The sequence below is a fragment of the Papio anubis genome, chromosome 8, assembly GCF_008728515.1.
Source record: "Papio anubis isolate 15944 chromosome 8, Panubis1.0, whole genome shotgun sequence".
In the NCBI taxonomy this organism is placed as follows: Eukaryota; Metazoa; Chordata; class Mammalia; order Primates; family Cercopithecidae; genus Papio; species Papio anubis.
In genome coordinates, this window is record NC_044983.1 from 3296960 (window position 1) to 3313935 (window position 16976).

Consider the following 16976-nt stretch of genomic DNA (forward strand, 5'->3'; position numbering starts at 1 on the left):
TGGCACGTAGCAACAGAAAAGGATGTTGAAATCAAAGGGCTGTGTCCTGCATGCATTAGATTATGTACACCCTGATTAGTCCAAAGGCACATGATTACACATTCCTGCAACTAGTGAATGTGTACCCTGAGCCCCATTCTTCCATTAGTTCTAACCATTTGTACATCACACGGCTGGACCAGAACAGGGACACAGGCTGGCACATTTGGGATCCGATAGTGCCAACTTTGTCTTATGACACTATTCTAAATCTTTTTCTAAAAACTGATTTCTTAGTTGTTTGAGTTCAAATTCAAGAAGTCTGGATAAGCGTGAAAGCAATCTCCTTTGATGTAGTCACACTGAAGTTGTCCTATCCTGTTTCTTTAGTAACAGTGAGGACTGACAAAGTCTGACAAAGTGCATATTTCAACAGCTGGAAGATTTCCGGGGCGACCTTGGAAACAGAAACTTCTGGATGTTCTTTGCTGTGGGGCAGCCTAACTAATACACACTGTCTGGCAACACCATCAGCACAGGGCTCAGAATTAGCATGCACAATCCCATCCTTTAAGAAGGTGTCAGTCCATCGGTCATGGTTGAAAAACACATTTCCTTATGCAATTCATCTTTTCAGAGCTATGTACTATGTCTAGAGTAAAGATCACACATGTCTAAAAATATTAGAAATATTGGGTATTTCCAAATGGAATTTAGCAAAACAGCACACTGAAATAATATTGAATGAACAAGATTGGGAAAAATCAAGCAAATATCTTGCTTCAGGCAACTGAAAATAGACAGCTGTTCCAGACAAGAACTGTTCCAGACAAGAATATAGGATCACTACTTTTCCTAAATTACTTAAATTTGATATGCTTCTGGGAGTCAGGGTGTGCTTCAGCTCCACCTGCCAATACCAGAAAGTGGAGAAATTACTAAGAAACCAAATGTAATCAACTGAATATTTACAGAGTTAATATTTTTTCAAATGACTGATTATACACAGTAATTCACTCTCTAATATAGTTGGATTTACAAACTATTTTTTTCTTTTGTTCTGAGAGATTGTCCTATTGGGGATTGTTATTATTTTGTCAGAGGCAAGTAAAAAAATAAAAATAATTATTTCAAATAAATGTAATTACTGAAAGTTAACTCCTGCTGAAAACCTTTCCTGTATTGATGTTAATATAATGATGTTCATCTATCTTGAGACACCATAATATTCTAGATACTGAAATCCAGAATATAGTCTAATCTAGAAGAAGGTCATTGTTAGAGAAAGCCCCATGCTATGCAGAGAGCAACCTTGAAACATTAAACAAAGATGCCTCCCTAGCCTTTGGTTCACGTGGCTCATGCCAAAGCGTTTTTAGTTTTTAATCATCAATTTGGTTTCAGTGTTGAGACAAACGGGAAAAACTTATTATGCCGAACTCCAACAGCAGGCTTATGTTTAAATAAACAAATACCTACACAGCCCAGCATGCTTATGTTTTAGATCCTGAAATGCGTTGTTTAATAGCTAAGCCAAGCAACATTCTAGTGACAGTATCACTCATAGGCGATGAGCTGGTGATGGATCCGCTGCCGTACCCCACTGCCCACTCATCATCACTAGCTGCCCTTAGTGACCAGCAGCCACCACCAGAACAGCAGAGCTGATTTCTTCTGCCACAGCAGGCACCTAAGGCACCAGGGGACCCAGAGCGACTTCCATGTGCAATCAGACACCACACAGAATGGATTCCAGTGCGGGTCCGAAACGCAGAGTCAGATACAAGGGTCAGACCTCAGGAATGGTCCTCCAGGACCGGCACTTCCCCTACTAAGCTCCAGAGCTGGGGCTCAGGGTGGGCTTAGAGATAGCACCGAAGAAGAACAAAACGTACAAGTAAGTGCCTGTTTCTGGTAAAGTGTGCTCCTTTGCGGGAACCGAAGAGAACTGCCATCTTTTTAAGGTTTAAGATCAATTTACTAAAAATACGGAAGAGACACATATCATTGAGTTCAAATGAAGACTAATTTGGTTTTCTTACCTATCGAAAGTTATTTTGATAGAGTGGCCTGGTTTTGCTTCAATGATCCATTCACAATTTAAAGAATCCTTATAATACCCTGGCCATCCAGGAGGCAAAATGACTCCGCTGGACGCTGTCAGATGTCCACCACATGGAGCTAAAACAAGATGCACAATATCTATTAGATCAAATGAAACAGAAAGATAAGCCATAACAACACCTGGATAAAAGCAAGAATTTGCTTCTGTGTTCATGGATTGAATATTTTCAAGTATCAAAGCAAATCTTATTCCCAAGCAAATCGTACATTTATTCAAAGCAGGGTCTATGCTACCTCCATGTACTTATCATTAACTTGAAGCAAAGTTCTTTTTCTCTAGTAATGGTAATATATACGTGAGTTCTCTGTGCTAATTGACTTACCTTATTTAATTGCCAACCACTTCACGACGTACATGCCCAGTTATCTACAGTTCACATGCATTTGGAATTTAACAAATATCTATGGATAAGCAAATGTAAAATGACCTCACATTTCAAAATGGATGCATACACACATCCTTAGGTGTGTGTATGTATGTATGTATGTGTCTATTTACTTCCATTGTGTGCATTTTATGAAAATAAACAGCCACATGCAACATACAATTTGTGAGTGTTAGGAAACAAAACAAAACTTTCAATCAAATTTGATAAGTATAGAATTAGACTGCATTGACCCTTTTGAAAGGTTATGTGACAGTGATTTCTAATTGCAAAGGAGAAATAAAGTTTGAAAGGGTATATAACTAATGCTCAGTGAAAGTGATTATACATACCTGTAACATCTAAAGGAATTTTAAATAGCATATAATATTTCATACCATAATTAAGACTATGTCTCTGGCCACATGTTTTTTTTTGTTTTGTTTTGTTTTTCAGATTTTATGTATTCTCTCTCAAAATTATTTGCCATTAGTAACCATCTTTGTGAATTTATAGATATCAAATAAAGTACATGAAAACACTTCAAGGTAAAAGAAAAATGTTTTAGAAAAAATATTTCTTTTATTTAAAAATTGCCATATGTATAATGCAAGAATGCAAAAAGTTTATATTATTTTAGACATGTTTTGATGCTAGAAAAAATATGAATTAGTGAAATTTATGGATTTACCAATAGCATCTTAATTTACATCAGGAAACAAATAAATAAAAAATAAAAGTAAAAAAATTATGGAAAGGGCATGACCATATATTGGAATATATTGGAATTCAAATATATTTGAAGTAACATTTGCAAATTTTGTTATGGGAAAATCTTTGCAATAGAATATTAAACTTCAAAAGCAGGATAAAAAATTGCCCATATATTATAAATAAAATGAAATTTTTATTCAGTGAACAGGGGAGTGGAATTTAAAAACATGTTAATAATGGATAGCACTGGGATTGCTTTGTAGATCACATTTTTGATAGTTTTTCTTTTTTTTTTTTTTAACCAAATAAGTTGCAATTGTTATTTCTATACCTATGCATTATTCTATAGTTTAAAAATATGCAATCAGGGTAATTTTTATGAATTTGAGCTCCTGAAGAACACTTGATTTTTTGTGATAACAATTTTTAAAACAACAAGTTTATACTAATTACTATTTTAATTTTTCTAGTTAAGTTCTTAAATTCACATTTGGAGCCTATGAATCACATATCCATATACATAAATATTATATATAACTTAATTCCTTTGTTTTGTAAAGTGATGCAGCAAATCTTTTGAAGAACACAACTTAAGCAAAATTAAATATATTAAATATATGATGTTTATTTTGTCATGTTTAACCATCCAAAGATACTATATAAGAAAGACATATGGCAGATGCAGAATTCCAAAAAAATTATGATAATTGAGCTATTTCTAAAATCTGCATGAGTTATTTCTATGTCTTATTTTCCATATAAATACAAAACCAAAAGTTTCCTTTATTTTAGTAATTTTTTTATTTTGGATTTTTATATTTCTTGGAATATATCTAACTTGTCACATATTAATATTATTTTATTATACTCTTACCCATCACTTTATAATTTACAGTGTACACTGAACCTGAAATGCTTTATCCTGATGACATAGACACTTTAATAATTATACTGTCGATAAGCAAAATTTACACTAAAATTGTAAGTAATAGTCTCAGTAAGTAGATAGTAAGTAAGTAAATAGTAAGTAATAAGTTCGTATTAGTCAGTTTGGATTAGATTACACTGTGGTAACAAACAGCCCTGCAACTGTAGTAGCTACAATGGGAAGTGAATTTCTCACACATGTGGCATGTCTAGGTCTCTGAGACACAGGTCCCTTCTTCAGCTGCTGTGGCAGACGGGAAAAGGTCTTGCGAGGGCAATCAAAGAGGCTGAGCCAGAAGTTGAGTACATCACTTCCACATATTCCTAACAGACCAGAACCCATCACAAGGTTCTTTTAATCCACAAGATTCCAGAAAAGACATTCCACTTGATGGAGACCAAAAATATCTGATGAACGACATCAATGATGTTCATATTCACTTAGATGATAACAAAAAAGCAAATATATGGATGAGGGGTTTAGAAAGCAATTTCTTCTTTGCTTTCTTTTTATTTTTTAAATAATTTAAATTACAGGGATGAACTCCCTGATACTGTATTTCTAAAAATAAAAACAAAAAGAAAACACAAACCTTCTTGATTACATGTGCGTTTTTTCCTATAGCTTTATTTTTCATAGAACAGTCTGATTTGGGTTACAGTAATGTTGGCTTGATGAAATGTTATGTAGGAGGCAGCCGGTCTTTTCCATTATCTGCACTAGCGCACAACACTAAGCTTCTCTAGACTTGAAACAGAACTCACTCCCCTGTAGGGTACTTGTGTCTTTTTCGATGTTCAATCCTTAATCTTTTTTTCAATTCTTTCCTATGGTACTGTACTCACATTTTATACTTTTTATTTGTGTCATTTTTGGTATTTTATCTTTTGATAGAAAATCACCCATTTGCTACAGACTTTAAGATTTGCGGCCATAGAGTTGATGTTTTCATGTATAGTCATTTTTCCCCAAAATAGCTTGAGTTTTTAATGATGCCACTGAGCTGCACTGAGAAATATGAGCCTGTTAGAAGCAGAACAAAGAAAGAGAAACCTTTTGCCCAGAGGCCATACAATGTATATTCAACATGTGCCTGCCATCCAAGAAATTCTTCCAGAATAAATAAATAACCTACGCTTTTAAATAAAAAAATTGCTCCATTGTGAGGTTTTCATTGTTTATGTAAAGTTATATTATTTTTGTGATAGGGATAATTTCTCTTTTATGTTACTAAACATCTATAACATTTTTCTTTCCTAGTTCCTTTTATCAGAATCATAAACAGTTTGTCTAGCTTATTGATATTAACAAAGAACTCACTCTTGCTTTAAATTGTTTATAACACTTGAATTTTTTTAATAGCATCCTAATTTATTTTTGTTTTTTCTAACTTTTTAACCTTATTAAATTTCTTTATTTTTTGATCATTTTGTTCTACATTAGAGGACTTAAAGATATACATTTTCCTTGAAACACAGGTTTTGCTGTCTCACATTGTTTCTATTAGAAAGTACTGTTCGCATGGCTTCCAGGTGGGATAGCATAGGCATTAAGGTTTGAGTTTCTATTTAATGTAAAATTATAGTGGACTTTTGATGTCAATGAGATTTGCTTGTGGTTCTATTTTTATTGCATATTTCTACTTTAATTGGAATATTACAGGGCATGTGACCTATAACTTATTGTAATTTGTTAAGGTTCACTTTATGGTCAATTATATAATTGATTTTTAAAAATTTTTTTTGAGAAAAACAATAAATAGGAGTATTCTGTAAGGGATGTGAGGTTCTTGAAACATTTCTTAAATCAAGTTTGCTATCCGTATTACTCACTACTTCATTGCTATATTACTGTTTTCCCTACTAGATGTATTTACTTCTGAAAGTTGGTTTTCTATTTGTTTTCAGCAGAGGCATTGATTGGGGTACCCACCTGTTCCATCAGAGTGTCCCCTACCTTCTCTGAGGCTCAGCTGCACTCAGTCATCAGGTTTCCCGTGCAGGTAGACTTTTAACATCTTTTCCTATTAACTTTTTCTTTCTGCCGAGGGTTTCCTTTGTTAACAACCTATAGTTGGCTTTTGCCTTTAACCTCACCCTGTTTGTGCTGTGGTGCACACTCATCCTGCAGGTTGTAAGACATCTGCAATCAGCCTATTACAGTAAAGGACATAAGGGACAGCTTGACTTGTGGCCAGGACAGAACAGAGATGAGAGTGTACTGTTCACTTTAAACTTCTTTCTCCTGAAAATTCATGCTTCCAAATCACAGCCATATGCTTGGCTAGAACATGATTTGCACCCATGACTAACTGTGCACTGTAATTAGTATTGTATATTTGAGCACCACATGTGTATATATTTACTTATTTATAAAAGATGAAAACCTATCCTTTTATTAACATTTTGTACAACATAAAACACAAAAACTGTACATTTACGATACGTGATAGGAATAGATACAAATGAAATTTCAACTATTAAGAATGTTTTCTTGCCCTTCTATGTATCAATATTTCACCCATGGGTGGTGCTTCTCGTCCACCCACAAATTGTTTTTACAGTGTATGAAAAGGGTGAACATCAGAATGCCCTCCCTTACATTTAGTATCACCAGATGATACAATAAATAGGACTTGGTTAGAAGTTTCTACTTCTCCTCTGAGGTCAGGAGTTCAAGATCAGCCTGGCCAACAAGGTGAAAGCTCCGCTCTACTAAAAATACAAAAATTAGCCAGGCGTGGTGGCAGGTGTCTGTAGTCCTAGTTACTCAGGACAGCTGAGGCAGAAGAATTGCTTGAATCTGGGAGGCGGAGGTTACAGTGAGCTGAGATTGCACCACTGCACTCCAGCCTGAGCGACAGAGCCAGACTCTGTCTCAAAAAAAAAAAAAAAAAAAAAAGCGTTTCTACTTTGAGTAATGGTGAATAACTTTGGAGGTGGGCCAGGGCAGGATGAGGTGGTGAAGGATCATAGCCCCATTATACTGTGGTTGTCACGGAGGAGTTTAATGCTCCACACCTAGATCCCAGCTCTGTTAAGACTCCTTGATAGAGATTATGGGTCTGAGAATGTCATTTCGAGGTATTTGAGACAGGGGAGAAATTCTCAACTGTATGTGATATTTAATACATATTCCTTTTCTAGTCACTTACTTAAAATAAATACATGTTGACAAAGACAACTAAGAAAATAAAAATAAACTAAGAGGGAAAAATCACCCGTAACCATAATTAACATTTTGGTGTATAGCCTTCTTTTTAGTGTTTTACAAAATGATTATCATGAGATATGTATGTATTTGTGACACATGTACCTCCATCCTTTGGTCTTTCACATGCTAAGGATACCTGAGACTCTTTGATCTTATGATCTTCATATTGACACCTATTATTCTTCATGATTTATCTAACCAATCCTCTGCTGTTTAAAGTTGAATCATTTCCAGCTCTTCACTGCTATAAATAGTCTTGCAGAAAACATTCTTGAAAAAATTTGTATAGTTGCTTCACTATTTCTTTATGATATTGATCCAGAAATATAATTTATGACTCAAAAGACAAGAACAATTTTAAGAGTCCTACTAAGAATTTTCAGTACAATACTGTGATTTTATATCATCTATAGCATGACTACGAAATGCCAGTTTCTATATAACCTTTTCAATAATACATCTTATTCACCTGTTTAAATCTATGCTAATAAGATAAGCAAAAATGGTATTTTACTTTTCTTTTTAAATTTGTACTTCTTTGATATATACTGGAGGTAAGTTTTTTAAAAAATGTTTTCTTAGGTTATTGTGCACTGACTATTCTGATATGGAATGTGAACATATACTCTAAGTAAACATTTTTAAAATGAGTAATTATCAGAGGCAACATCTTTTTCCTTAAAATATTTTCCTCTCTATATTTATTAGATAAGTAACCAGAACAGAAATAAGAAGAAGAAAATTAGGTGGTATTTATGTCAGCTGTAATGAGAACAACAAAATAGTTAACTCTAAGCAACACTGTTATAGGTTGAATTTCGTCCCCTCAAAGTTCATACATTGAGGTCCTAACCCTCAGTGCCTCGGATGGTGACTGTATTTGAAGATACAGTCCTTGCAGATGAATTTAGTTAGGATAAGGTGTTGCTGGAATAGGGGGACCTCAATCCAATATGACTGTGTCCTTTTAACAAGGAGAATTTAGACACAGGGACAGAAACACACACACAGGGAGAGCTCCTTGTGAGTCTGGAGGCAGAGATGAGGGTGAGGCTTCTCCAGCCACGGAATGCCAGAGATTGCCACAAACCGCCGGGAGCTGGAGGACCAGCCTGGGGCAGATCCTCCCTCAAAGTCACAGAAGGAACTCTCCCACCGATGTCACCTGGATCTCAGACTTCCAGCCTCCAGAACTGGGAGACTGTACGTTCCCATTGTTTCAGCGACTCTGTGTGGTATTTTGTTAGGACAGCCCTAGCAAGCTAACGCGGTTTGTTGGTTTGTGTGTGTATGCCTGAAGATAGATGTGTGACTTCAAAGGAGAAGAGTGGGTGGTGGCAGGGACTGCACCTTCACAGCGGGGCACAGTGGAGCTCCAGACCACGTTCCCGTCTTGCAGGATGCAGGTGATGGACTCGGATCCCTGGGTCTTGACAAAGCCATCGTCACAGTGGAAAGAAACCGAGCTCCCGAGTAGAAACCTGTCACCAAAACGCCGCCCATTTATAGGAATGCCAGGATCATGGCACTCATTCTGACCAAATGCTGAAAGAAAAAAAAAGGAACAAAAATACTTGAGTATTAATTACATGTATTAAAAGAGAAGAAAACAGAACAAGCTTGTAAAGCATTTGTATAATGTATATAATTATATACATTTCAGTTGTATCATTCATAGATAGATAATACATTAATAAATATTAGTGTCTAGTGAGAAAGAGGGAGCAGGGAGATAAACAGATATAACTATCATTTATGCAGCAATTTAGGGTTTGTAAAGCACTTTTCACATGAGCTTAGACGAAGAGAGAACTGATACAGTGGGTGGTAGAAAGTGGGCTCAGGATTTCTCTCGTTAGAATTGTGATTTTTTTTCTTGCTATGTCAGGACTCGGACATTGGGCAGATGACTCGATGCTCTAAGCCTAGCTATCTTTATTTACAGAATGAGAGGCTATTAAGTTTATATCCTCTAGTTACTGTAACATTAAATGAAACAATTATTGCCCAATTCTAAGTATTGTGCCTAAGAAAGTAGGCAGTTAGTACATCGTAATAAAGTATTATTCATATTAATATTCTCTCACTTTATTCCCTCTACAGTGCATTTAAGTAGATATTCTTATATAAAATAGGTTTTAAAATGAGGAGCCTAAAGCAAAGAGAAGTTAGTTGTCATTAAACTTCACTAATTACATACTAGTGCTGTATTTTAATCCTTGGCTCCTGACATCATATTACTCAGTTGTTTTTACTACACTACTTTGTTGCAGGAAAGATGCATAGGCGGCTGAGTGGGTGGGTGGATGGTTGTATAGATGGGAAGAAGAAAAGAAGGAAGAATGAGTGCCTGGCTGGCTAGATGGATGAATGGAAGGATGGATGGAAAGATGAATTGAAGGATGGATGGATGGATGGACAGATGGAAGGATGGATAAATGGAGGGATATGGATGGATGGATGGATGAAATAATAGATAAATGGATGAACGAAAGGATAGAAGGAAGGGAAGGATGAATGGAAGGATATGGATAGATGGATGGATCCGGATCAATATCGAAGATGCTCGTCGGTCATCGGGTCGTCGATAATCGAATAATCGATCCGTCGAATAATCGATCGATCCGAAGATAAGATAATCGAATCGATCGATCGTCGATCGATCCGTCGATCGATCGATATCCATCGATCCGGCGCGATCGATGTCGATAGATCGATCGATCAATCGGCGTCGATGGCGTCGGTCGATCGAATAAATCGATCGAAGATCGTCGTCGATAAATCCGGCGTCGATAATAAATAGATCGATCGATCGATGGCGTCGATTAATGGTCGATCGATCGATGGCGTCGATAATCGATCGATCGATCGATCCCGATATCGGCGCGTCGATAATCGGCTCGTCGATCGATCGATCAGCGGAAATCGATCGTCGATCGATCAATCCGATCAATAGATCGATCGATAGATCGATCGATCCGATCAGCGTCAATCACGATCGAAAGATAGATAATGCGACAGATAGATGCGATGTCGATCGTCGAAGATAATCGACAGATAGATACGTCGTCCAGCGTCCGAATATCGCTCCGATAAGCGTCGATAATCGTTTCGTCCGGTCGTCGATCAGTCGGCGTCGAATATCCCATCGATAAGCGTCGATAATGAAACCTTCGTCGATCGTCGGCGTCGATGTTGAAATCATCGATCGATCGAATAATGTCGTCGATCGAAGAACCGTCGTCGATCAAATCCGGCGAATAGATATCGTTTCACTTCGATCGATCGATCAGCGAATCGATCAGCATCGATCGATCGAATCATCAAATCGATAGAATCGATCCCGTCGATCGTCGAATCGATAATCCGACCGTCGATCGTCCGTCGAATCGATGTCGACCGTCGTCGATCGATCGATCGATCGATAATGTCGATCGATGTCGATCGATAATGAATCGATAATCGACAGATAGATCGATCATCAGCGTCGATCATCATCGAATCCAGCGTCGATAATCCCGATCGATCGATCGATCGATCATCCAGCGTCGATCCGAATATCGATCGATCCGAATCGATCCCGATCAACGAATCGATAATCGATCGATATCGATCGATAAATCAGCGTCGATCAGCATCGATCCGGCGCGGGCTCGTCGATCAACCTCGATCGATCACTCGAATCGATCATCCAGGATACAGATGGATGGATGGATGGATGGATGGAAGAATAAATGGAATAATGGTTGGGTGGGTGCATTGATGGATGGAATGATGGATGGATGAATGGATGGATGGATAAATGGAAAACCACAGAGAAAGAGATGTAAGGAGATGAAAGAGAGAGGAGATCCAGCTCCTTAGTTTAGGAGTGATGACACCACCAATCTAAATACAGTGATGCATTTGTTTTTCAGTTTTCAGGATAACACTACATAATTTTACTACTCTCATTTTCGTAATGATCATAAAACTTCTGAAGTATCAGCCGTGAAATGCAGCTTCACATACATATAAGCAAAATGGGAACATGTGAGTAAAATGGGAACTTGGATGTGTTGACTGTGTGGGCGTACTTACTGGTGTAAGTGATGTTGAACCCTCTGCCAGTAGTGGAATGGTCGGACTGAAATTCCAAGCGAACTATATGTCCACTGCTGGCCAGCTGGGAAGGCACTTCATTGCCAGAAAAAGTACCCAGGACAGTTATGTCAGAAATGCCATCATCTTTGACCGCAAGAAAGTCAAATTGAGGCTCCACATCAAAATCATTAAAGATTAGGTGAATTCGACTTCCTGGCTCCGAGATAATCAACCAGACACAGTTCATGTTGTTCCCATATTCCTCTGGATAATTTGGTGAGAGAATAATCCCAGATGATGCCGTAAAGTTGAAGAAACATGAAACTGTGAAGACGCAAATATATTTTCAAACAGTTTTGCACATATCCAAAGAACTGCCATGTGAAACAGATTGCTAAGAACCTGGAAAGGCAATTCATGCCTACAAATAGCTATGATGATCCAACTATTTTAATATAAGTAATTCTGGACCATAATGTTTTCTCCTCTCCTGATTTGTAAGTCGAATATTTCATTATCTTACAGAGCACAACCAGAACCTATACATAATCAAGCACAAGCTTGGTTCAAAAATGATCCTTTCAAGTTGACTAAAAACGTGTGCCAAATATTATAATTTCTAGTTATAACTTTCTGCCTTCAGAAGAGCAAATATTAATATATGGAAAAGTATATGCCTATATCCTAGGAACAATTCAGCCTGCTCTTTCGTGATAACTTTTAATTTATATTTTATACTTTCCTGTAAGTGCATTTCTCCAGTTATTTAAAATTTTTATTAGTTACAGGGTAAAGATGAATAAATAAATAACTTGGAAACATCAGATCATGTTCTAGTTGGATAATATAAAAATATTTTGAAAAATCCACTTTTAAGAATATATACTTAAAATCATATATATATAAAATACATAAATAATTTTTCGGAGGGAGAAACTGTTGGATTTCTCTCTAGAGTACATTTTTGCTTCTTATTCCACATAATTTCATACACACTTTTCAGCCATTGCTATATTTATTTACAAATAAACCCTCCTTTAAAATTGACTGTGAAGTCTTTTCTACTTGTTAAAATAGTATTTTTAAGAGGAAGTGGGCAGCTCGTCAACTGAATTCCAAACCAGTACCACCACCCATGCTCACACTGGTGAACAGCTTGTGTTTAAGTGTTATACAGCATTATTAAGTCACAAAAGACTCTCTTGCTGTACTGACGTCTGATACAGCAGAACATGATCAGCTTTTGATGGAAACAATGATATACGTGATGACCTTTCTGGCAGGAAACGTTCAAGTACATTTTATCGAGTAGATGTAATAAAATTATAAATTAGTTTTTATTAAACGAAGAAAGCAGGCAAGTTGGTGTTTGAGAATGTCCTTGCATGTTTCCGGTAAATGTGGCACCCTGAGCTGTTCTGAAAGCTGCCCTCCCTAAATGGGTGGCCTGTGTCTTTCTCCTTTTCTCCCCTTGCAAGATCCTTGCAGGACAGGAGGGAGTCCAGGTCAAGGCGCAATACTCACATACACAGCTGGGCTTGTTGCCAGACCACTGATTGTTCTGCTGACAGGTGATAACTCTCTCCCCCACCAACTCAAAGGCCGCCGGGCATTCAAAGGTGAGTGTGTCTCCATGGAGGAAACTGCTGCCCATCCGCTTCCCGTAGGCAGGGATTCCAGGATCCCCACACCCTCCCTTTTCAATTTCTGAAAATGGAAAAACAAATGAACCCTTAAAAAAAAACACACACACACAAGGAATATTTTTATCTCTCCCCTTTAGAAAGTGAACACATGGCTTCTTTTTGCTGAACTAAACATCATTTTTGTAAACAGTTTCTAAAGGATATTCAATTGATCTTAAATTTAATTTCAAATACCAAAAAAAAAAAAAAAAAAAAGGAAGGTCATTTCACAAAGAGAAAGGTATTTAATTTGCTGTCTTTTAAGGGATACACATGGCTACACAGATATGCTGACAACACAAATGCTGCAAATTAATCAGTGCACCTTCTGGATACGTCTGGTCTTTTCTCTGCAATTGCTGCTACTAAAATGCAAATACCAGTTTTGTTTCCAACTATGTGCTTTTTGCCATAAACAATACAGAAAAGATTCTTCATTCCCTACTGAGTATTTAAATAAATAGAATCTATTTGAATCTTCTTTCCCTAAAATGAATGTTAACACTCATTTATGAAACAGAATGAAAAACAGTTTGGTCTACAGAGGAAAACAAAATATTCAGAATCAATCTTTCATTAAAACATCACTGTAATAAAACATGCATCCAAATACACCAAACCTATATTTCAAACGTTGATCTGTCTCAAATGTTAACTACGCAGAATGTTTTCATTAAAATGTGTTCTTTCTTTATTCATTTTAAAGAATTGTTTTGAGAACCACTGTGTGTCAGGTCCTCTTCTAGGTGTTGGGCTTAGTGAATAAAAGAGACAAAATCCTTGCACACATGGGGCTGGGGCTGGGGCTGGACATGGTTTGGCTGTGTCCCCACCTAATTCTCACTTTGAATCCCACGTGTTGTGGGAGGGATCCGGCGGGAGGTAATTGATCATACGGGCAGGTCTTCTCCGTGCTGTTCTCATGATAGTGAATAAGTCTCAGGAGATCCGATGGTTTTCTAAGGGGGAATTGCCCTGCACAAGCTCTCTCGTTGCCTGCTGCCATCATGTAAGATGTGACTTGCTCCTCCTTGCCTTCCACCAAGATTGTGAGGCCTCTCCAGCCATGTGGAACTCTAAGTCCATTAAACCTTTTTCTTTTATAAATTGCCCAGTCTTGGGTATGTCTTTGTCAGCAGTGTAAAAACGGACTAATACAGGGTTTATGTTTTACGGAGGAAAATTTTTTAAAATTATTATTATTTTTTTTGAGACAGGGTCTCACTCTGTTGTCCAGGCTGGAGTGCAGTGATGTGATCATAGCTTCCTGCAACCTCCAACTCTTGGGCTCAAGTGATCCCCCCACCTCAGACTCCCAAAAATGAATGTGATTTGATGATGGGTAATTTAAGACAAGATAGAGGGGTATAGAGAGACGGATGGAGGAGGCGGCAGTGAAGAAAATGCCCTGAAGGAAGAAGGCAATCGGCCCTTCGAGAAAGCGACGTGATCCCAGTGTGCCTGGCAGGGCAGTGAGGGACAAATGGGCAGAGGTGGCTTGGAGAAGAAGGGAGGCCCTGCCTCTCGGGCTTCCTGTTTGTGCAGAGTGATGCAGGAAGAAGGCATTGCAGGGCTTTGGAGGAGACCTGGCGTCCTCTCACTACAGCTTTCAAAGATCCCTCTGCAACGTTGGAAGAGCAGAGGCTGGAGAAAAGTGAGTTCCAGCAAATTCAGGGTGGTTTCTCTGGACACCTATCCCCAAAATGCATTGGTTTTACTTTTAGAATTCTTCATGGAGAATTATTATCTTGCGGGGGCTAAGAGCAAATTCCAATTTATGGGTGTTTGTTGTTGTTTTTTTTTAGTAAACTACTTCCTTTTTTTTTTTTTTAAATTTCCATAGGTTTTGGGGGAACCCAAGAAGTATATGCTGAACTCAATTTGTAGTCTTCTATTCCTCATCCCCTTCACACCCTTTCCCTGAGTCACCGAGTTCTACTTTATCATTCTTAGGCCTTTGTGTCCTCATAGCTTAGCTCCTACTTATGAGGGAGAACATATGATGTTTGGTTTTGCATTCCCGAGTTACTTCACTTAGAATGATAGTCTCCAACCCCATCCAGGTTGCTGCAAATGCCATTAATTCATTCTTTACTATGGTTGAGTAGTATTCTGTCATATATATATATATACACACACACACACACATATCTATATGTACCCATATATACATACATATATATACACACACATACACACACACACACACACACCACAGTTTCTTTATCCACTCATTGATTGATGAGCATTAAGTTGGTTCTACATGTTTGTAATTGCAAATTGTGCTGATATAAACATGTATGTGCAAGTGTCTTTTTCATAACCTAACTACTTTCTAATCAAGCTGTCAGTTTTGGGAATGCTTGTAGAAGTGACTCAGAACTGAATTTCAAGATGGTTTGAAGGTCTGCTGTGAGGGATATAGAAACACTCAGAGGTTGATCCAGAGATGTTATATTGCATTCAGGAGGAGAAACTTTACCTCTAAATGTCTCGGAATATCAAAGAAGTGAAGTTTGCATACATTATCACACTAGTATGAAGATATTCAAGATATTCAATACACAGGATGTCACCACCTTTTGTGAAGCAGAATAGCACACACACAAAATGCAGGTATTTGGTTGAGGTTCAAGGTACGCTGCTAACTTCACACCTTAGGCTACCAAACAAAGATGATCCTTACAGGGTCAGCTCTATGAAAGCGAAACGTTCCTAATGCAAGACAAGTCAAAGAAATCTACAGAGAGCACCGTTGCTTAAAGATAGTTCTTGGAGTTGAAGTTGTTGAACTTGAGTTGAACAGGGCTGGGAACGGGTTTACTTAAATTTATCGCTTGGGAGGCCCTGAATGAGCATTTGTCACTGAAATTGACAAAGTGAATTCAAAACCCTGCATGATTTTGTTTCATCTTGTTTGATGTGGGCTCTCCTTTGGGAAGCTGGCTGGGCACCCAGGGTCCTGGCATAGCACAAAACTCTGCAGTCAGGAGTCCAGGCACCAGATTTGGTGTTTGCTGGGACACTGTGATCAATTTAGTCTCATCAAGCCTCAGTTTTCACATTATGAGCTTCCTACTTCCCACCTCAAAGGGTGGCCATGAGAATTAAAGAATAAAATTCATGGAAATTACCTGGCATGTTGCACTGGAAATATAATTATTGCTACGATTATTAGCAAGCCTTAAATGTTTCATTCTGCCTCTGTGATGCTGAAGTTTACAATTTCTTCTTGGAGTAAAATAAATTATGGCATTTTGGATACTATTTGTAATATTAATTAATACAGGGAGCTCTACTGTGCAGGGGTTTCAGAAATAAAATAAGGGTGAGGGTCTTTCTGCTTTCCATGTTGAGGGTCAAGAGAGTCCTTTGGTTACCTGATCTCACCAAAGAGGCTGATGTTTGTTTATCCTGATGCATGGTTACTGCTGGCCGTGGACAGAACTTGTGCTGGACACATCCCTTATCAGGCATTAGGGGCTGACTAGTAACTATCAAAGTAGCACAGTCCAAACTCAGCAGGTTTGCGTGTTTCACCTAGCTTTTGTTCTTTAGTTATAGAAGAAATGGAAGCATGTTTCATAATTATGCCAGTGATATTTCATATGGGGGAACTACTTTGGAATATTTTGCATTCTTGATTTCTTACACACTGAGTGTCACTACTGCCTCCAAATTATGGTGACAAAATTGATACAGCTTTTGGAATTTTATTTGAGGGTCATACCACCTTCAGGTAGAGTAGAAGATGAGTAAGATACTGTTGACATTGATACAGTATGTGTGTCAAAGCCCCTTCTCTGTATGTCAGAGATGATTTTGACATATTTTCTTAGAAACAAACACTATGGCCAGATGTGGTAGCTCACGCTTGTAATCCCA

At 37.7% G+C, this 16976-nt stretch overlaps 1 protein-coding gene across 5 annotated transcripts in view; it reads right to left on the reverse strand.

The window, feature by feature from the left end:
- Nucleotides 1-16976, reverse strand: part of CSMD1 (CUB and Sushi multiple domains 1) — a 2034404-nt gene that overhangs the window by 438460 nt on the left and 1578968 nt on the right. For all 5 annotated transcript variants that reach the window (XM_031669914.1, XM_031669913.1, XM_031669915.1 and 2 more), the window contains 4 exons: nt 12931-13113; nt 11404-11730; nt 8674-8868; nt 2022-2160 (listed from right to left, as the gene is read on the reverse strand). In XM_031669914.1, coding sequence (XP_031525774.1) covers nt 2022-2160; nt 8674-8868; nt 11404-11730; nt 12931-13113 — 844 coding nt within the window. The remainder of the gene's footprint in view (nt 1-2021; nt 2161-8673; nt 8869-11403; nt 11731-12930; nt 13114-16976) is intronic.